The following is a 22,542-nucleotide window of genomic DNA, read 5'->3' on the forward strand; positions in this document are numbered from 1 at the left end:
TTAGGTTCAGTTGTTGATAGTTGTGAGTTTATTGTCATTTTACTGTTCCTAGTTTTGATCTTCTTTTTCTTAGGTAAATCCCTTTAACATAAATATAATAAGGGCTTGGTGATGATGAACTCCTTTAACTTGACCTTTTCTAGGAAGCACTTTATCTGCCCTTCCATTCTAAATGATAGCTTTGCTGGATAGAGTAATCTTGGATGTAGGACCTTGCCTTTCATGACTTTGAATACTTCATTCCAGCTCCTTTTGCCTGCCAAGGTTTCTTTTGAGTTATCAGCTGATAGTCTTATGGGGTCTCCTTTGTAGGTAACTATCTCCTTTCTTCTTTCTGCCTTTAAGATTCTCTCCTTATTATATTTAACTTGGGTAATGTAATTATGATGTGCCTTGTTGTGTGCTTCTTTGGGTCCAACTTCTTTGGGACTCAAAGCTTCCTGGACTTGTATGTCTATTTCCTTCACCAGACTGGGGAAGTTTTTCTTCACTATGTTTTCAAATAAGTTTCAACTTCTTGCTCTTCCTTTTCTCCTTCTGATTCAGATGTTGGAACGTTTAAAGTTGCCCCAGAGGTTCCTAAGTCTCTCTTCATTTTTTGAATTGTTGTTTCTTCATTCTGTTCCAGGTGAATGTTTCTTTCTTCCTTCTGCTTCAAATTGTTGATTTGAGTCCCAGTTTCCTTCCCTTCCCTGTTGGTTCCCTGTATATTTTTCTTTATTTCGTTTTGTATAGCCTTCACTTCTTCCTTTATTTTGCAGCCATACTCAGTCGTTTTGGTGAGCATCCCGATTACCAGTGTTTTAAACTCTGCATCTGATAGGTTGGCTATCTCTGTTTCATTTAGTGGTTTTGCTAGAGTTTTGTTCTGTTCTTTCATTTGGGCCATACTTCTTTGTCTCCTCATTTTGGCAACCTCCCTGTGTTTGTTTCTGTGTATTAGGTAGAGCTACTTTCACTCCCTATCTTAGTAGCATGGCCTATTGTCAAAAAGGCACCCATAAATTGCGTGGTGCAGAGCCTTAGGTAATCATCAGGGTGGGGCAGCCTGCTTCACTACTTTGTGGCTGTGTGGAGGGAGGGCTCAGTCAAGGGACTGTGCCCCTGCCTGGCTTCTGGAGGTGTGCCTGGAATTTTCCCTATTTCCAGTCACTTCTCCCACTCACCATATGCAACTAGTGCTCTTCCAACTGTTGCCCTGGTGTTGAATCCCAGAGTGAGTGGGTTTGCGTATGTTTCAAGACCATCCGGGTCCTTTAAGCAGAGTTACCCGAAAATCCAGCAGCTTCTTCTGCCACCCCAACCCCCACTAGTTTTTTCAGCCACAAGTTATGGGGACTTATCTTCCTGGAGCTGGAACTCTGGGCTGTGCATTCTGACCTGAGGCTGGGATCATTTAGTTCCAAGGTATGCTTCCCAGTCTTTGTCTACCACACATGAATGTGGGACTGCCTTTGCCTATTACGCCACTGCTGCCATCCCTCCATGCCATACCATGTCTCCTTGCCTCTCTACCCATCTCCATGTCTCTGCCTCTCCTACCCATCTGGAGGAATGTGGCTTGTTTAAGCCTTTGGTTGTCAGGCTTCCATACAGTTCTATTTTCTGACAGTTCTCTGTGTTATTTGTTTTGAGATTAAGTTGTAATTCTTTCTGTGGTAGCGCAAAGAGGCGAAGCATGTCTACCTATGCCTCCATCTTAGCATCGGTGTTGTGTATCTCCACTGCCCAGTCCTCAAAATCAACTTTATAAAATGAAATTATATTCTTGCTTCCCTTCTCCCTTTCCCCCTGAAAAACTAACAACATACAGCAAGCGTCTCTTCTCTGTTTGCTATCTTGGTTGCTGGTTCCATCCTCTCCACATTCATCCAAGGAATGGAATATAAGGAATTATTCTTTAATTCCCCTCTCACCAGTCCTCACTCCTAATCCAGGAAATGCCAGTAATAAAAATTTTGGTAGAAAATATTTTTCAAACATTAACAATAATAAAGAAATATCCTTATTACTGCCTGGTTTCAGTGCACACTCTCACATATGCTGTCTCTCTCTCATCAGTTCTGTCTTTCTTTTCTCCTTCCTAGCTTCCCCAGTTCTCCCACATACCAGCAGAGCCTTTGTCACTCCTGCTTGACACCTTTTGAAGGCTCCTTGCCACTTACAGGATTAAGTGTATGTCACCATATAAGGTACATAAGAGCCTTGGTGATCTAATACCTGCAACACCATTACCTGCCTCAGTCTACCCACATTCCTAACTCCTGTTTATCCTTTAACAGTCAGTGTGCTGTAATACCTTGCCTTCTGTTTTCCCTGACATCACTAACCCATCAGGACTCCCTTCGCTATGATTCCATAATAACCTTCCCTTCTCTCTGTTATGGCACTTTACACTGTATATTGTAATCCATGTATTTCTCTGTCTCCCACCAGAGGGCAAGCTCCCTGAGAGTAGGGACTATGCTGAATTCACTTTATGTCCCTAGTTCTTAACACCCAGTAGGAGCTCACATATTTAGATATATTCATATTAACATGTGAGAACAAAAATATAAATTAAAAGAGCATCTAGTTCTGCACTGTCCAGTATAGTAGCCACTAATTACTGTGACTGTTGAAATTTAAAATATATTAAAATTAAATGAACTTAAAACTCTTCAGTTCCGGCCCTAGCCAACATGGCCCAGTTGGTTGGGCATTGTCACACAAAGTGCCATTTCAATTCCCGGTCAGGGCACATGCCTGGGTCGTAAGTAGTTCCCCAGTCAGAACATGTGCAAGAAGCAACCAATTGATGGTTCTCCCTCACATCAATATTTCTCTCCCTCTCTATCTATATAAAGATAGATAAATAAATAAATAATTTTTTAAAACTCTTCAGATTCAGTTCTCAAGTGTTCAGTAGCCACATGCAGTGTAGACAACACCGCCACTCTCAAAGAGAGCTCTGTGCACAGCACTGGTCAATATGTATAGGAAGTGCTCCTCCTTCACCCCACTGAACCACTTTTTTAAAAAATTATTTTACTATTTTTTGTTGTTGTTCAACTACAGTTGTCTGCATTTTCTCCCCACCCCTCCACCCCACCCCAGCCAAGCCCACCTCCCTCCCCCGCCTCCACCCTCCCCCTTGGTTTTGTCCATGTGTCCTTTAGAGTAGTTCCTGAAAACCCCTCTCCCCACTACCCCCTCCCCACTCCCCTCTGGCTATTGTTACATTGTTCTTAACTTCTGTAGTTATCATTTTTTAAAGATATACTGCTAAAGTCCCAAATCCAACTCTTGAGATGGTTTGTGAGACACAATTCTCTTAATCAGAGGGAGGCCATTTTTGTGTACGTATACATCATCAATTCAAATTAAAACCAAGAAAAAAGGTACTGAAAAGAGAAGTGTTACAGCCAGGTTTCAGCTAACTCTGATCATTATTACTGGCTGCTGATTTAAGAATGGGTAAGTCATAGTTTCTTAGTCAATGGTAGTGGAAATCTCAGGCTCATGGAACAAAGTGAGTGTTCTTAGACAAGGGCCTGCAACTAAGCATTTTCATCTCTTCCTCTTCAAATTAAAATCAATGTTTTTAAGTACTATAGACAAGTCAAAGGTGTACTAAATGTGAGCCTACCTATGTTACTTTTTTTAATCTTCTGAATATAGAGTTTTAAATATCTAAATATGTTCAGACTTTAACATTTAGAAAACAGATAATCAGAAGCCTTTGTTTTTAAACAACTATCATATTTTAAACTTTGGCTTTATAATAATCAGAGTTTCTAGTAATGAAACTTGGCTTTAATGTGGTAATTTAGTTGTGTTCATCATAAAAACTGGTCTTAACTTTAGCTACTTTAAAGATTATCTATTGACTACTTCTGGCCAAGATGGAGGCATAGGTAGATATACTTAGCCTCTTATCACAACCAAAAGAAGAACAAATTTAAAAACTAAAAATAACCAGAACTTCCAGAAAATCAAACTGTATGGAAGTCGGACAACCAAGGAGTTAAAGAAGAAACACTCATCCAGACTGGTAGGAATGGCAGAGACAGGCAGCAGGATGGAGAGGACTCTGCAAGCTGGCAGCTGGCGAAGCAGGCAGTCCAGCATTGGCGTGCGGTCCCACATTTGCAAGCACATAAACTGGGAGGAACAACTTGGAAGCAAGACATACCATGCAAACTAGAGTTCCAATACGGGGAACTAAAGCCTCAAAACCTCTGACTGAAAAAACCTGTGGGGGTTGAGGCATAAGGAGAAACTCCCAGCTCACAGGAGAGTTTGTTGGAGAGACCTACAGGGTCCTAGAATGTACACAAAACCACCTGCCTGGGAATCAGCACCAGAAGGGCCCAATTTGCTTGTGGGTAGCCGGGGAAGTGACTGAAAGCTGACAGAGAGCGAAGCAAGCAGCATTGCTCCCTCTCAGGCCCCTCCCCTACATAAAGCACCATAACACAGTGACGTGGGTAGCCCAGCCCTGGTGAATACCTAAGCTCCACCCCTTATTACATAACAGGCATGCCAAGATAAAGAAATACGGCCCAAATGAAAGAACAGATCAAAGCTCAAAAAAAAAAAATAGAACTAAGTGATGAAGAGATAGTCAACCTATCAGATACAGAGTTCAAAACACTAGTAATCAGGGTGCTCACAGAAGTGGCTGAGTATAGTCACAAAATAGAGGAAGAGGTGAAGGCTGTGAAAACTGAAATAAAGGAAACTGTACAGGGAGCCAACAGGGAAGGGAAGGAAACCAAATCAACAGTTCGGAGCAGAAGGAAAAAATAAACATTCAACCAGAACAGAATGAAGAAACAAGAATTCAAAAAATGAGGAGAGGCTTAGGAACCTCTGGGACAACTTTAAACATTCCAACATCCAAACCATAGGGGTGCCAGAAGGAGAATAGGAAGAGCAAGAAACTGAAAACTTATTTGAAAACATAATGAAGGAGAACTTCCCTAATCTGGCAAAGGAAATAGACTTCCAGGAAGCTCTGAGAGTCCCAAAGAAGTTGGACCCAAGGAAGCACACACCAAGGCACATCGTAAGTACATTAGCCAAGATTAAAGATAAGGAGAGAATCTTAAAAACAGCAAGAGGAAAGGAGACAGTTACCTACAAAGGAGTTCCCTTAAGACTATCAACTGATATCTCAAAAGAAACCTTGGCAGGCAAAAGGAGCTGAAAAAAAGTATTCAAAATCATGAAAGGCAAGAACCTACATCCAAGATTACTCTATCCAGCAAAGCTATCATTTAGAATGGAAGGGCAGATAAAGTGCTTCCTAGATAAGATCAAATTAAAGAAGTTCATCATCACCAAACCCTTGTTATATGAAATATTAAAGGGAGTCCCTGGCTGGTGTAGCTCAGCAGATTGAGCACAGGCTGCGAACCAAAAGGTCACAGGTTCCATTCCCCATCAGGGCACACGCCTGGATTGCAGGCTAGGTCCCCAGTAGGGGGCATGCAAGAGGCAACCACACATTGATGTTTCTCTCCCCCTCTCTTACCTCCTTCTCTTCCGCCTCTCTAAAAATAAATAAATTCTTTTAAAAAGGGACTTATCTAAGAAAAAGAAGATGATCAAAACTAGGAACAGTAAAATGACAACAGACTCACAACTATCAACAACTGAACCTAAAAAAACAAAAATAAAAACGAACCAAGCAAACAACTAGAACAGGAACAGATTCACAGAAACAGATTACATGGAAGGTTATCAGTGGGGAAGGGGAAGAGGGAGAATGGAGGAAAAGTTTCAGTGAATAAGAAGCATAAATGGTAGGTACAAAATAGACACGGGGAGGTTAGGAATAGTATGGGAAATGGAGAAGCCAAAGAGCTTACATGTACGAACCCATGAACATGAAGTAAGAATGGAAGGAGGCTGGTGGGAAGCAAGGTGCAGGGTGTAGGGTGTAGGGGAATAAAGGGGAGAAAAGGGGTAACTAATAGCATAATCAATAAAATATTTTTTAAAAAGATTATCTATTGACTGATTAATACCAACTCAGAATACTTTCTATTGTAAAGCCTGATAATTAACTGATGTTTCTTAGACAGGAACAAAGTATCTCAAAACTCAAACCAGATTCCTTGTAATGCAAATTAGTGAGGACAGTTGTTCACATGGGACCTGCTGAGAGTTCTGGCTCTGGCTGTGTGGACAGGGCATGAAGACAGGTCCCTCATCCTGTCGGCCATCAGTGTCCTTCATCTAACACGGGAGTAATCCCCAGATCTTCAGGTTTCTTCTAATTCCATTACTTGGCAATTCTACCTTTTCCAAATTGATAGATAGGTATTCTTTTCCCCACCCAATCAATTCCTAATATCAGAGAATTCCTAAACGAAGATTGATTAACCTCTGGTCATATTTGCCCATTTACAAAAATGACCACAGATACGGATAATTAGATATATCCCATGTCACATTATACTAACTGTCTTCATTTACATTTTATAGCACTGTTGTTCCCCACTTTTATATATTCTGTAACTCTTCTCCTATTTGTTCTTTACACCGACTTCTTTTTTTTTCCAATTCATTAGTCAATTCACTTGAATTCAATTCAATTCTTTTTTGCCACTTTGTTTTTGCCATTCGAATATTTATTGAATAATTTCAGTAAGAACTGAGGAGGCAGAAATGCTGTGAGCTTTGCCCTCCCATTGCTTATTGTCCCAATGGGAAATAAAAAACACATGTATAATGAGTACACATGGCCTACCAGGCACTGTCTGAGGCTGTCTACTATGTGATGTAGTGTGCTTCTACAGGGGAAGCAGGGTCTGGGGCACCAATGAAACATCATGGAAGAAGTAGGACTTGTGCTATAGAATCAGGTGAGCAGAACAGCCTGGCAGAGAACACTTTGTTTTGTGAAACCTGCCATGCTGAGTCACAGCAGGTTCATGTGTTTCTCCCCTGCTGGCCCAGACTTTTCCTGAGGACAGATATATAGTCTGATTCAAACTTCTCTCTATTCTACATCAGCTATGCTTACTTGTCTAATGAATTCCTAGCTGAGGTTGCACCTTGGACAAGACTAAGTCCAGGCTCAGGGCTGTATTTAGAAGAGAGTAGAGACCAAATAAAGAGAAATCTCAGGAAAAAGCCGATCATGTTATTTTTCTAATATCCCATCAATTTTGTCATCTACTACCCCATTTTTCTTCTTTCCCTCCCATTAATAAGTGACTTCCAAAATTTTTTAAGCACAAAAAACTTTTTCTTCATATCAAACCTTCAGAAGTATAATGTCAGCCAGTAAAAATGGAGGGTGGAGACTAGAGCCCTGCCCACCACCACCCCCAATCTTTCAGGGCTTCCCTAACGCCTTATAGAGCTATGTAAAATTCCTTTTCCATTCTAAGACGAAGTGTTAACACTAGGAAATTACAGTACTCAGCTAACAGTTCTCACCAATGAGTCCCCCTGTCTCCCTGTTCCTTGCACAGGCCTCTTTGCCTACCCTCTGTACTGAAGCCCTCACAATGGATGAAGAAGAGACCAGAACCTCCCTTTAAGGAAGAAGCAATGATGTTTCCAGGTGCAAACTGAGCACTTTTTGTCCTCCTTATATGGGAAATTATATTACACATTTTAAATTTCTTCTGTTAACTTATTAGTGTCATCTCATTAGAGATTTTTTTCACAGTTTAAGAAATGTTTCCAGTCACTAAATTACCAGTTGTATGGTATATTTGTTCATACATAATCTCATTTAATTTCCACTTCCATGTAGATTTTATATTATGAGATACTTTCCACCATTCCAGAATATCCCTCTGTCACCTGTACAGAGAATTTTTATTAGATTACATGGTCTACCAGAAATTTCCTATTGCCCATTGCTATCTTTGAGGTTTAACTTAAAGTTGGGTCCGAATTATCACAAAGAACAGTTTACTGTTTAAATAATCCCTGTTTAGTTCTGAGTTTCCTGTAACCAGTAAATGTATTATTACAAATCAGATATTCTTATGAAATAGAACAGTAATGAATTATTTACTTTATCAAGTCAACTGCTTTATCCAAAAACGAAAACTCCTTAATAATTTTAAGATCTGTGACACAGTGACTTGCATTTTAATTTTTAATAAGTTCATTGTTCAATCAGAGAAATGCATTTTTTTTCTTTCTGTTAAGAACTCTAGTTGTAAAAACAGCAAGCTGATTTTTTTCTTAGACTTCTCCATCAGCTTTTTACATTTAAATAATAATAGTTAAATAATAAATAATAAACATTAACTGCAACCTGGAATTGAGGTCTTTTGAAAGTTCCTGATTGTTAAAGTTGGTCATTTGTAGTAACCCAGAAACCTCTTTCAGCCTTAGAAATAGGTTATCCAATCTGTCATTTTGCCAGAACTAGTACTAACCCACAGTTTTTACCCTTAAAAAAAATATCATGAACATTTCCAACATCATGGCTAATACCTCTGTGGTTTCCATCATAATAATTTACCATATTTTATTTAACCAGTCCCTTATTTTTGAACATTTAGGTTGTTTTCGGTTTTTTACCATTATAAATAACAATACTGTTGTAAACATCCTCTCAGAATATTTCTAGAAGTATATTTCCTAGATGAAAGAATGCACATTTTTATAGCTCCTAATACATGTTGCCAGGTTCCTTAAAGAAAACTATAACACTTGAGCTAACTCTATGCTACACTTTAGATATTATGAATTAATAGTCTTCACAAAGATCCTAGTATCTATGATTGTTATATAAGTGATAAGGAAACAGAAAGGTTTTGTTTTTGAACTGAGACTGTTGAGGAGTTAGTAAATGATTTGAAACGCAAGTCTGACTCTTAAGTCTGTGTATCTCATAAACTTGCTAGAATTCCAACTAGCAGTATATGAGAATGCCTGAATTTTAAACATTGAAACTGGAAAGGGGCTTAGAAATTTTGTCCAACATCATGACTTTTCAGTGAGAAAACAGCCCCTATAGAGATAGAGACCAAATTTTAAAAATCATATAACTTTTTAAGTAGCAGAACCCCTACTAAACTAGACCTGCTAACATCAGAATTTTTTTCCATCTCTCCTTTTTTCTCTTCCAAGAAATCTAGTTTCAGTGTTTCTTGTGTATCTTTAATAACCTCTTCTAGCTTATCCCAGGTAACATTTTTTTAAATGAAAATAAGCTTTGATTGGAGTCCTAACAAAGCTTCCAGTAAGAAATCTAAGTGAAGGAGCTATCACTGAACCTTTGTGGGGCTTTTTTTTTTTTCCAGGAAAAGGAAGATTTTCATTTCTGTTAAGTGAGTTAAGTGCCCAGATTGGCCTCTGAGACAGTTCTGGCGGCCTTCAATGACATTTCTACCTTTGGAACAAAGCAGCAGTGAAGCACTGGGAGTTCTGAAAGTGACCTTGTTATAGCCAGGACCTGATTAGAATCACTGGTCAGGACATAAAACCAGAAAAGGCCTAACTTAGTGTCAGAGACTAGTAATGCATCAGCCAATACAAACAAGCAAATTTCAGAAACCAGGTCAAGCAATAGAAAAGACTGATGTTCCAGAGACATGAGATGCAGAAACCTAACAAAATCCCCCAGACAGGCAAAAAGTGTTTAGTCAATGGGAATAGATGTGATAGGGCAGCAGCAAACAGGAGTCCACACACATATTCTCAGCAGATATGACCTCTAAAAGTCTCCTGGTTCCCCTTCTGGGTATATTTGTGATTCCTCTAGGGCAGGAACTAATCCTGGTGAAGATCAGTATTCAAGTAGTCATGAGAGGGACAAGCAGGGACAGAAGACCATCAACAGCTTCTGGAAACAAATCCCAAATGTCCCTGAATCAGGCCACTGTCCCCACAACTTTTCTGTCTCCTATAAACTGGCTTGTATTCATCCCACCTGCTCCAGGATAGGCTCTTTGCTGTTCACAATGGAAGCAGTACAGGTCAGTTAAGAAGAGTAGAGTGAAAGGTGTGGACATGTATCAGAGTTCTGTAAAATTAGGTTTTAAAAAATGTTTCTAGGGAAGGTGGTCTGACGTATGTGAGGCAGGGGTCCGATTTCTGCTGTTTAAATCAGGGATCCGATTTCTACTTATAATTATTTGGGAAATGCTGTGTATGATTCCTTTTTTTTTTTCCTGAAGAAATACTCCTGACTTATATTTCCTTCTGACCTTTCGTAAGTAGAAAGAGGTCATTCTTGTTGCTTGCTAGCTTTTCTGGAGATTTGTACGACTAAACAAGGTTGAGGTTTTGCTTACATTGCTAATTTGTTCTTCATGGTAAGTATCAAAAGTGTGGAGGTCACTGTTCAAACTTTCTTTGTTTCAGCTGAGTGGTTTATGACAAGATCCAATGAATTGTAGCTTTTTTTGAAACTAAGGCTTTCAACAGTAGGTTTTAGGTGAGGCCAATTTTTAGTGAATGGCTAATTCTTAAAGATTCCTTAACTAAGTAGGTCAGAGAGAAATTTGCCATAATAGATTAATATATTAACCTGATTTTCTTTTATATTTAACTGTTTTCTGTAGAAAACAGTTTATATTATGGAAATAAGTTGCCTTCTAGTTCATATATATTCCCTATCATAATAAATTTTAATGAATTAAGTATGTACTTCATTTTGATACAGTTTAAAGCAAGGAGATCTTTTTTTACTGGTAGTAGGAATTTAAATTTTATTCAGCACAATGTAGACACTTTTCTAGAATCACATGACATTTCATGGAACTTTTTTTTCATCCGTTTATTCAAATATTTATTCATTACATAATAAGCAATGGGTTTGATAGTAGGTAACAACAATGAATAAGACACATGGCATTTACCCTCATGGGGTGCCCAGTCTATTACTTTTATAAATACATTAAATAGTCCCCTAATATAATAGTAACCACCATTTATTGTAGGCTGGGTAATGTGTTAAGCTTTTTGAATGCAGTATCTCATCTGAACATTCCAATAACCATAGGAAAGATGGTATTATATACCCTCTTTTACAAATGATGAAACTAAGAGATCCGGCCAAGATGGTGGAGTAGGTAAAGGTTGTACATGCCTCCTCCTATAACACATCAAAATTAAAACCTAACTACAGAACAGCCATCATTGAGAACCACCTGAAATCTAGCTGAACAGAAGTCCTATAACTAAGGATATACAGAAGCAGCCACATCAAGACTGGTAGGAAAGGCAGAGATATGAAACCAGCGGGTCTCATACTCAAGTGTGGCAGATAAAAATCAGGAGGGATATCATAGCTGCATAGATCCCCCCTGAGAAGCAAGCAATCTGAGAGCCCCACACCAGGCTCACCAAGCCTAGTGCTCCAGTGCCAGGAAGAGAAGTCCTCATAACTTACAGCTGTGAAAACAAGTGAAGATTGTGGCTGAGTGAGATGGAGAACTGTTGGTGTCCCAGGATTTCTCTTAAATGGCCCACACATGGATTGGCTGACAGACTCACTCATTCTGAGCATTAGCTCTGCAGAAGTAGCTTGAAAGTCCCCAGAGACATACTGGGGAGGAACTGATTGTCAGGCTTCAGGGCAGTGCCTTGAAGGGGCAACTTGTCCCAGACAGAGGTGCTGGCAGAAGCCATTGTTCCTTTGCTGAGCCTTCTCACTGCAGGCACAGGCAGTTGCCATATCTGAGTCTCCATCAACCTAGCTAACACTGTTTGACCCACCCAGGTGATTTCCTGAGACACAGCTCCACCCAACTTGCATGCCCACCCAAGATGTTTCCACTGGTTTTCCCATACAAACAGCCTGCCTTGGTTCATGCTGGGGACTTTGCTAATATTTCTCAAAGGTTCACAAACACCAGTGAAGGGACTGGCTTCTTACTAAGCAGCCCCAATCCCAGTACTAACTAGCAGCAGCCAGCCTCAGTTTGCAGCTTAACCTATCCCAGGCATCTCCACGCAGCATAGAAGTGGCAACCATCTGCAGATCACTTTGTAGCTCATACCAGCTGCCACAGGCAAGACACAAACTGGCTGATTTGGCCTGCACCACCCAAGAGGTCCCAGAACCAGTGCACCCAGTGGCCAGCTTCCAGACCACCCCAAAGCACCACCCAACCACCTCAACAGACAACACAGCCAAATGCCAGACTCAGCAGGCATTAGAGTCTCACTAAAGCAAATTTTGCTCCGTAAGGTCAGCACCTGCACAAAAGCTCCCCCACTGTAGTTACAGCCAGTCCTCACAACCAGTCAGCCTCAGGATCAGTTCCTTCCATTGAAATGCATCAAGGCTCACCTGCAATAAGAGGGCACACATCCCACACACAGGGAACAAATAGGAGACCAAGCTCAGATGGCTAGGGAGACTGCACCACTAGGCCTCTTTACCAAGACCAGCAGATATAACAACTTTACCCAATATATAGAAACAAACACAAGGAGACTGCCAAAATGAGAAGACAAACATTTCCCAAATGAAAGAAAAATAAAATTCCAGAAAAAGAACAAAATAAAATGGAAACAAGCAGTCTACCAGGTGCAAAGTTCAAATCACTGATTATAAGGATACTAAAGAACTTGGAGAAAGAGTAAATGAACTTAGAACTTCAACAAAGAGATAGGAAAGAAACAATGGAGATAGAAAACTAGAATCAGTCAGAAGTGAAGAATACAATAAATGAAGAATATATTAGAAGGAATCAATGGTAAATTATATGAAACAGAATCAAATCAGCAATTTGGAAGATAAGGTAGCAGAAAACACCCAATCAGAACAGCAAAGAGAAAAAGGAATGTGAAAAAAATGAGGATAGTGTAAGGAGTACATCAAGGTTAGTAACATATGTACCATAGGGGTACCACAGGTGGAAATGAGAAAGCAAGGAATTGAAACCCTATTTGAAGAAATAATGATGGAAAACTTCCCTAACCTGGTGAAGGAAATAGACATACAAGTCTAAGAAACAGAGAGAGCCCTATGCAAGATGAATCCAAAGGGGTTCACACCAAGACATATCATAATTATAATGCCAAATGATAAAGAATCTTAAAAGGAACCAGAGAAAAGCAGTAAATTACCTACAAGGGAGCTCCCATAAGACTGTCAGCTGATTTCTCAACAGTAACTGCAAGCCAGAAGGGTTTGACATTAAATATTTAAAATGATCAAAAGCAGGGACCTACAACCAAGATTACTCTACTCAGCAAAGCTACCATTTAGAATGGAAAGAGAGAGAGTTTCCCGGACAAGAAAAAGCTAAAGGAGTTCATCAGCACCAAATTAGTATTACAAGTAATAATGAATGAACTTCTTGGCAGCCGGGGTATCTGGAGGAGGAGAAAGTGGAATCAAAAGTATGAATAATAAAATAGCAGTAATTACATATCTACCAACAATTACTTAAATGTAAATGGATTAAGTGCTTCAATTAAAAGAAAGTGGCTGAGTGGATAACAAAACAAGACCCTTAACACATGCTGTCTACAGGAGACTCACTTCAGATCGAATGGTCTTTCATGAAAATGGAAAAAAACAAAAAAAGCTGGGGTAGCAATACTTATTCCAGACAAAATAGACTTTAGAAAAAATACTATAACAACAGTCAGAGGAGGTCCCAGCAATCCCATTTCTGGATATTTTTCTGAAGCAATCCAAAATACTAATTTGAAAAGACATGTGCACCCACATGTTCATTGCATCATTATTTACAACAACCAAGATATGTAATCGAGCTAAGTATCCATCAGTAGATGAATTTATAAAGAATAACTGGTGCATAAGACTATACTTACGGGGATCATTTCTATAGTTCGTTAAAAGAATAACTGGTGCATCTATACAATAGAGTATGACTCAGCCATAAAAGAGAATGAATCTTGCCATCAGCAATAATGTGAATGGACCAAGAGAATATCGTCCTAAGGGAAATAAGTGAGGCAGAGAAAGACAAATGTGATAGGATTTCACTTATATGTGGAATTGAAAAAACAAGTGAACAAGCAAAAACAGAATCAAACTCACAGATAGATACAGAGAACTTTTTTCCTCACCCGAGGATATGTTTATTGATTTTAGAGAGAGAAGCTGGAGGGAAACATTGATCAGTTGCCTCCTGTACACACCCCAACTGGGGATCAAACCCACAACCTTTTTGTGTACAGGACAATGCTTCAACCAACCTGAGTGACTTGGACAGGGCGATACGGAGAACATTTCGATGGTTTCCAGATGGTAGGGAGTTGAGAGTTGGGTGAAAAGTTGAAAGGATTAAGAAGTTCAAATTGGTAAGTTACAAAATAGTCAAGGGGATGTAAAGTAGAGCATAGGGAATATAGTCAATAAAATTATAACTGTATGGTGCCAGATAGGTACTAGATTTACCAGGGTAATCACTTCATAAGTTAAATGAATGTCTAATTACTATGTTGTACACCTGAAGCTAACATAATATTGTATGTCAACTGTAATTGAAAAATAAAAATGTATTTTAAAAAATGACAAAACTTGAAAATGATAAGAAACTTGCAAAATGTCACATCACTCTAATAAGGGACAGAGCCAGGACACAAACCCAGACATACCTAATTTTAGATCCCTTCTAGTTTGTCTTCTACTTTCCTTGATTTTTTTCCATTATAATTTGTTGCCTCATGTTAAAATAAATATTTAATTGCAAAATGTTAATTAGCAGAGGAGCACTAATAGTAAAATGTTATTAGTCTAAGGAATCTCACTATTTTCGTTCATACATTTCTCAGGAAGAGACTCTGCACAAGTCAGCCAGCAGCAGCAGTGTGTCTCCCTCCTTCCTTGAAGATCCCTTACTGGAGCCTGTGTCCACAAGGAAGAGTGAGTATTTGTGGCGCAAAGAACTAGCATCAGATGCCTTAAAAACACTCTTATCCTAGATTAGGGAATCTCAAAGTGCCTTGTGATTATTTGGGGTATAAATAACTAAGCCTGGAATTCTATGCAGCAGAAAGAAAGAAGGAGCTCCTACCCTTTGTGACAGCATGGATGGAACTGGAAAGCATTATGCTAAGCAAAATAAGCCAGGCGGTGAAAGACAAATACCATATGATCTCAACTTTAACAGGAACCTAATCAACAAAACAAACAAGAAAGCAAAGTATAACCAAAGACACTAAAATTGAGAAAAGGCCAACAGTGACCAGAGGGGAGGTAATTTCAGGAGAAAAGGTGAAGGGTTTGTAGGAACAATTATAAAGCACGCATGGACAATAACAGGGGGTTGGGTGGAATGGTGGAACCAGGAGGGAGGTGGGGAGGGTTGGGGGTTAGGCTGGGGTGGGGGGAAAAGGCAGAGAACTGTACTTGAATAACAAAACTAGAGAAGAAAAAAATAAAAAAATATTTTAAAAAAAGAACTAAACTTGAAATTGCACTAGTCAGGACCAGAAATATTCAGTCATATTCCTAGAGTGACAACATCATAAGGTAAGGCTAACCTAGTAACAGGCCTCAGGTTCTTAACTTACATCAGTCAACTTTGGGTTTACAGATGATAGTTGTAGGAAATAAGTCAACTTTCTGTGGGGATGGTTTTTAGATTAATTACCTCCTTGTCTGAATGTAAGCCTAAGGCCCAATAATCATACTTGTTACCACCCCCCACAAACACATACACACATATGTAGATAGTAAAAATACTATAACTTCAGGATATTAAGTGACTTCTAAATGCTTTTATTACTCTTTTTTTTTTGCTTATAAGATTATTGTAAAGGATTAAAATTTTTATATTAAGGGAGAAGATTCTGGGAAGATAGTAGAGTAAGTAGTACCAGGAATCTGTGTCTCCCCCTAGACAACAAATGCAGTGGCAGAATTGGTCTGGTCTAACTATATTGGACCTCCAGAGTCTGTTGAAGGCTTTAAACTTCCAGGGGAAAACTTGGATAGTAAATAGCGGTTAATTTAAGTCACCTCTTAGCAGCTACTTATCTCCTACCCTCAGCCACATGGCAGGCAGTTGTGTACTATTTCTGGAGCAGCTTGCACACAGCTTTCAGGGGACAGGGTGGGCCAGAAGGACCCTGTCCTTCAAATACTGTTTTCTCATTTCTGTTTCTGACTCCAAAGGTGAGCAGCCATTGTTGAATTCTTACTAGTTTCCCCCTAGTGCATACAGCTCAAGGGACTTCCAGGGCATTTAAAAGGCTGGCATCCCCTTTTTTTCCATTTTTTAGTTTTTCCGTGTTGGGAGCCAGGCATTACACACTAGGACTTTCAAAAGCAGTTGCACGTCAGGGAAAACTAGAGAGTGACTATGTATTTCCAGGTAATGGCTCATAATAGTCCTGAGAAGATGTTAAGATTCCACCTCAGTTTGTTCCTCAGCACTGAGACATATTACAACAGTCAAAAAATAAATATAGGAGAGAACCAAGATGGCGGCTAGGTAGACACACTGCGCCTCCTCGCACAACCAGAAGTGATAGAAAATTGAACGGCAAGGAAGTCCAACACCAAGTAGATAAAAAATAAACATACATCCAGACCGGTAGGAGGGGCGGAGACGGGCACCGGGGCGGAGAGGACTCGCGTGGCTGTGGCGGGACCGAGACTGGCGGAGTGTGGGATGAAAGGGGCAGGCAGTCTGACCACTAGCAGACCCTGCGGCCCTACAGTCGCACAAAGATAAACCGAGTGGGCTGGACTCAGAGTGGCGGAGAACAGGGCAGGCAGAGCGGTGGGTAGCACCCCACGTCCCCACACTCCCACACAGATAAACCGGGATGAACGGTGGGGAGCGAAGCAGACCACGTAACCCAGGGCTCCAGCGCGGGGAAATAAAGCCTCAAACCTCTGATTGAAAACGCCTGTGGTTGTTGGGGTGGCAGCAGGAGAGACTCCCAGCCTCACAGGAGAGGTCGTTGGAGAGACCCACAGGGGTCTAGAGTGTGCACAAGCCCACCCACTCAGGAATCAGCACTAGAGGGGCCCAGGTTGATTGTGGGTAGCGGAGGGAGTGGCTGAAATCCGGTGGAGAGTGGAGAGGGCGCCATTGCTCCCTCTCGGCCCCTCCCCCATGTACAGCATCACAGCTCAGCCACCAGTGTTACCCTGCCCCGGTGAACACCTAAGGCTCCACCCCTTTAATTAACAGATGCGCCAAGACAAAAAAAAAAAAAATGGCCCAAATGACAGAACACTTCAAAGCTCCAGAAAAAATACAACTAAGCAAGGAAGAGAGAGCCAACCTATCGGATGCACAGTTCAAAACACTGGTTATTGAGACGCTCACAGAATTGGTTGAATTTTCGAAAAGCAGATGAAAAAAATGAAGCCTATGCCAAGAGAAACAAAGGAAAAAGTACAGGGAACCAATAGTGATGTGAAGGAAACTGGGACTCAAATCAATGGTGTGGACCAGAAGGAAGAAAGAAACATCCAACCAGAAAAGAATGAAGAAACAAGAATTTGGAAAAATGAGGAGAGGCTTAGGAACCTCCAGGACATCTTGAAACATTCCAACATCCGAATTATAGGGGTGCCAGAAGGAGAAGAGGAAGAGCAACAATTTGAAAACTTATTGGAACAAATAATGAAGGAGAACTTCCCCAGTCTGGCAAAGGAAATAGACTTCCAGGAAGTCCAGGAAGCTCAGAGAGTCCCAAAGAAGCTGGACCCAAGGAGGAACACACCAAGGCACATCATAATTACATTACCCAAGATTAAAAATAAGGAGAGAATCTTAGAAGCAGCAAGAGACAAGGACACAGTTACCTACAAAGGAGTTCCCATAAGACTGTCAGCTGACTTCTCAAAAGAGACCTTACAGGCAAGAAGGGACTGGAAAGAAGTATTCCAAGCCATGAAAGGCAAGGACCTACATCCAAGATTACTCTATCCAGCAAAGCTATCATTTAGAATGAAAGGGCAGATAAAGTGCTTCTCAGATAAGGTCAAGTTCAAGGAGTTCATTATCACCAAGCCATTATTATATGAAATGTTAAAGGGAGTTACCTAAGAAAAAGAAGATAAAAAATATGAACAGTAAAAATGACAGCAAACTCACAGTTATTAACAACCACACCTAAAACCAAAACAAAAGAAAACTAAGCAAACAACTAGAACAGAAACAGAACCACAGAAATGGAGATCACATGGAGGGTTATCAATAGGGGATTAGGAGGGGGAGAGAGGGGGGAAAGGTACAGAGAATAAATAGCATAAATGATAGGTGGAAAATGGACAGGAGGAGGGTAAGAATACTATAGGAAATGTAGAAGCCAAAGAAGTTATAAGTATGACCCATGGACATGAACTATAGGGGGGGAATGTGGGAGGGAGGGGGTGGGCAGGATGGAGTTGAGTGAAGGGGCGGAAATGGGACAACTGTAATAGCATAATCAATAAATATATCAAAAAAATAAAAATAAATAAATATATAAACAAAAACAATAACAAAAAAAACCCCAAAACAGAAAACCCTGGGGAGGAGGGAGAATCTCATTTCCAAAGTTACCACATTATTAGATTAAGATATCCAGTGTTTAGCAAAAATTACAAGGTGTATATAGAATCAGGGAAGTATGGTTCATTCAGAGGAAAAAATAAATTAACATAAACTATCTCAGAAAAAAGACCTGATGAGAGTTATGCTAGGCAGACTTTAAAACAGAGATGCCCAAAGCAATAAAGATGTGAAGAGAAAATGATGTGTGATCAAAATGGAAATATCAGTAGAGATAGAAATCTCAAAAAGAAATTCTGGAACTGAAAAGTACAATAATTGAAATGAAAATTTACCAGCAGGATTAAAAAGACAAATTTAAAGAGTAAAAAGAATGAATCTGCAAACTTGAAGATAGGACAATGGAAATTATTGAGTCTGGGGAACTGAAAGACAAATGATCAAAAAAAACTAAACAGAGACTAAGGGACCCGTGGGATACTATAAAGCAGACTAACGTATGCATTGTGAGTCCCCAGAGAGAAAAGGGAGTAAAAGAATATATGTGGAAATAATGGCTGAAACTTCCCATATTTGATGAAAGGCGTGAATATAAATATGCAAGCAGCTCAACTAAGAGTAACTCACGGAGATCCAGACCATACACGTTATAATCAAACTTTCAAAAGACAAAGTCAAAGAGAGAACCTTGAAATCAGGAAGAAAGAAGTGATTCATCACATATGAAGATCCTCAATAAGATGTTCAGCAGATTTCTTGTCAGAAACTTGGGAGGCCAGAAGAAAGTCAGCCAATATATTCAAAGTGCTAAAAGAACAAGAAAGCAACCAATATAAATCCTATATCCAACAAAACTGTCTTTCAGATATCAAGGAAAAATCAAAACATTTGCAGGTAAGCAAGAGCCAAACAAGTTTGTAACTGCTACACCTTCCCTGCAAGAAGTACTCAATGCATTCCTGCAGGATAAAATGAAAGGACACTAACAGTAACTTGAAGTCACGTCGAGGGATAAAGATCTGAATAAATATTTTAAAACAGTGCAGTTATAAAAGCTAATATTCTTGTAGCAGTGGTTTGTAACTGCACTTTTTGCTTTCTACATGATTTAAGAGATGAATACATTTAAAGAAAAAGCCATTATTAGTATAAACGCTAGTGTTACCATAACTTTGTTTTGTAACTCCAAATCTAATTGTCTATGTAATTTGAGAGGCTAATGCATTTTTAAAAATTATTTGTTATTGGGCAGATAGTTTATAAAGATGTAATTTTCTGACACCGAGAAACCAAAAGTGATGGAAATAAAGCTGTGTAGGAGCAAAGATTTTGTGTGTTTTGTTAAATTGGTGTAAATACAAATCATAGTGTTAAGACTTTAAGCTGTTTAATGTAATTCCCATGATAACCACAAAGACAATAGGTGCAGAATTATACACAAAAGGAAATAGGAAAAGAATGTAAACATTTCACTACAAATTCATTTAAACACAAAAGAAGGCTGGAATGTAGGAAATGAGGAACAAAAAATTATAAGGCATATAGAAAGCAAATATTACAGTGGCGGAAGCAAGTCCAAAGATTTACATAATGGATAAAACACATGATCCAGCTATATGCTGTCTATAGGAGACTCCCTCAAGATCCAAAGACAAAAACAGATTGAAAGTGAAAGGATAGAAATAGTAATAGAAAGAGAGCTGGGGTAGCTAAAATCAGACAAAATAGACTTTAAATCAAAAAAGGTTATAAAAGACAAAGAAGGACATTGTATATTAAATTATTTAATACAGCAAAGATACATTTTGCACATCTAATGACAGACAAAATAATAAGCAAAAGAAAATGACAATTAAAAAGAGACATACATAGTTCTACTGTAATGTTTGGAGACTTCAGTACCCTGCACACAATACTGAATAGAACAACCAGAGAGAAGATAAGTAAGGAGTCACAGTACTTAACACAATAAAGCAATGAGAAACGTAATGAGACATGCAGAACATCACGAAAACCCACCCACCAGGAATCAGCACCAGAAGGGGCCAGTTTGCTAGTGGTAGTGGGAGAAGTGTCTGAAATCCATCAGAGAGCAGAGCAAGTGGCACTGTTCCCTCTCAGACCCCTCCCCCACATATAGCGTCACAAAGCAGTTGCCCCACCTTGGTGAACACCTAAGGCTCAGCCCCTTACTACATAACAGGCTCTCGGAGACAAAAAGAAAATGGCCCAAATGAAAGAACACATCAAAGCTCCAGAAAAAAGTACAACTAAGCAACATAGAGATAGCCAACCTATCAGATGCACAGTTCAAAACACTGGTAATCACAGGAAATCACTGGGTACTTCAACAGCATAAAAAAGACCCAGGCAGCATGAAGGTCGCATTATGTGAATTAAAGAAAAATGTACAGGGAACCAACAGCGATGGGAAGGAAACCAGGACTCAAATCAACGGTGTAGACTAGAAGGAAGAAAGAAACATTCAACCAGAAAAGAATGAAGAAACAAGAATTCAAAAAAAAAGAGGAGAGTCTTTAAGAACCTCCAAGACATCTTCAAATGTTCCAATATTGAAGTCACAGGGGTGCCAGAAGGAGAAGAAGAAGACCAAAAAATTGAAAACTTATTTGAACAAATAATGAAGAACTTCCCCAATCTGTCAAAGGAAATAGACTTCCAGAAAGTTCAGAGAGTCCCAAAGAAGATCGACCCAAGAGGGAACACACCAAGGCACATCATAATTACATTACCCAAGATTAAAGATAAGGAGAGAATCTTAAAAGCAGCAAGAGAAAAGGAGACAGTTGCTTACAAAGGAGTTCCCATTAGATTATCAGCTGATTTCTCAAAAGAGACCTTACAGGCAAGAAGGGGCTGGAAAGAAGTATTCCAAGCCATGAAAGGCAGGGACCTACATCCAAGATTACTCTATCCAGCAAAGCTATCATTTAGAATGGAAGGGCAGATAAAGTGCTTCTCAGATAAGGTCACGTTAAAGAAGTTCATCATCACCAAGCCCTTATTCTATGAAATGTCAAAGGGACTTATCTAAGAAAAAAGATAAAAAATATGAACACTAAAATGACAACAAACTCACAGCTGTTAACAACCAAACCTAAAAAAAAAAACAAAACAAAACAAAACAAAACAAAACTAAGCAAACAACTAAAACAAGAACAGTCACAGAAATGGAGATCACATGGAGGGTTATCAACAAGGGAGTGGGAGGGGGAGGGGGGGGGAAAGTACAGAGAATAAATAGCATAAATTGTAGGTAGAAAATAGGGGGAGGGTAAGAATAGTATAGGAAACGTAGAAGCCAAAGAACTTGTATGTACGACCCATGAACATGAACTAAAGAGGGGGAATGTGGGTGGGAGGGGGTGTGCAGGGCAGAGGGAAATAAATGGGGGGAAATGGGACAACTGTAATAGCATAATCAGTGAAATATATTTTAAAAACAAAGGTGAAGAGATTAAGAAGTACAAATTGGATGTTACAGGATAGTCATAGGGATATAAAATACAGCATATAGGATATAGTCAATAATATTCTAATAACTATATATGGTGTCCATGGGTACTAAATTTATCAGAATGATCACTTGGTAAGTTTTATAGTGACTAATCACTGGGATGTACACCTGAAACTAATGTAATATTGTATGTCAGTTATTATGAAAAAGTAAAAAAATGATTTTTAAAAAAGTAATGAAAGAAGGGATATTGCTGATTCTACCAAAATAAAAAGAATTATGAGACAGTAATATGAACAATTGTATGCCATCAAATTGGGTAACCTAGATGAAATAGATAAATTCTGGGGAATATAGAACCTAGCAAAACTAAATCAGAAAGAAATAGAAGATTGGAATAGTCCTATAACTAGTAAGGATATTGAATCAGTAATCATAATCTCCCAGCAAAGAAAAGGGTGGGAACTGATGCTTCACTAGTGAATTCTACTAAATATTCAAAGAACTGATATCAATCTTTCTCAAATGTTTCTTTTAAATTTGAAGAAGATGGCACTTTGAGACTAGCATTACCAGAGACCAAACCACTCAAAGACACAAGAAAACTCTAGACTCAGTAACCCTAATGAACCTTAATGCCGAAATCCTCAACAAATACTA

The 22,542-nt window shown here is 39.3% G+C and overlaps 1 protein-coding gene across 4 annotated transcripts in view; it reads left to right on the plus strand.

Annotated features, from left to right (window-relative positions):
• The window catches only part of SPIRE1 (spire type actin nucleation factor 1), a 267,545-nt gene that overhangs the window by 229,589 nt on the left and 15,414 nt on the right, over positions 1–22,542 (plus strand). For all 4 annotated transcript variants that reach the window (XM_045187677.3, XM_045187678.3, XM_024580563.4 and 1 more), the window contains exon 10: positions 14,722–14,812. In XM_045187677.3, the coding sequence (XP_045043612.2) occupies positions 14,722–14,812 (91 nt within the window). The remainder of the gene's footprint in view (positions 1–14,721; positions 14,813–22,542) is intronic.

The sequence above is a fragment of the Desmodus rotundus genome, chromosome 10 (genome assembly GCF_022682495.2).
Source record: "Desmodus rotundus isolate HL8 chromosome 10, HLdesRot8A.1, whole genome shotgun sequence".
Classification (NCBI taxonomy): Eukaryota; Metazoa; Chordata; class Mammalia; order Chiroptera; family Phyllostomidae; genus Desmodus; species Desmodus rotundus.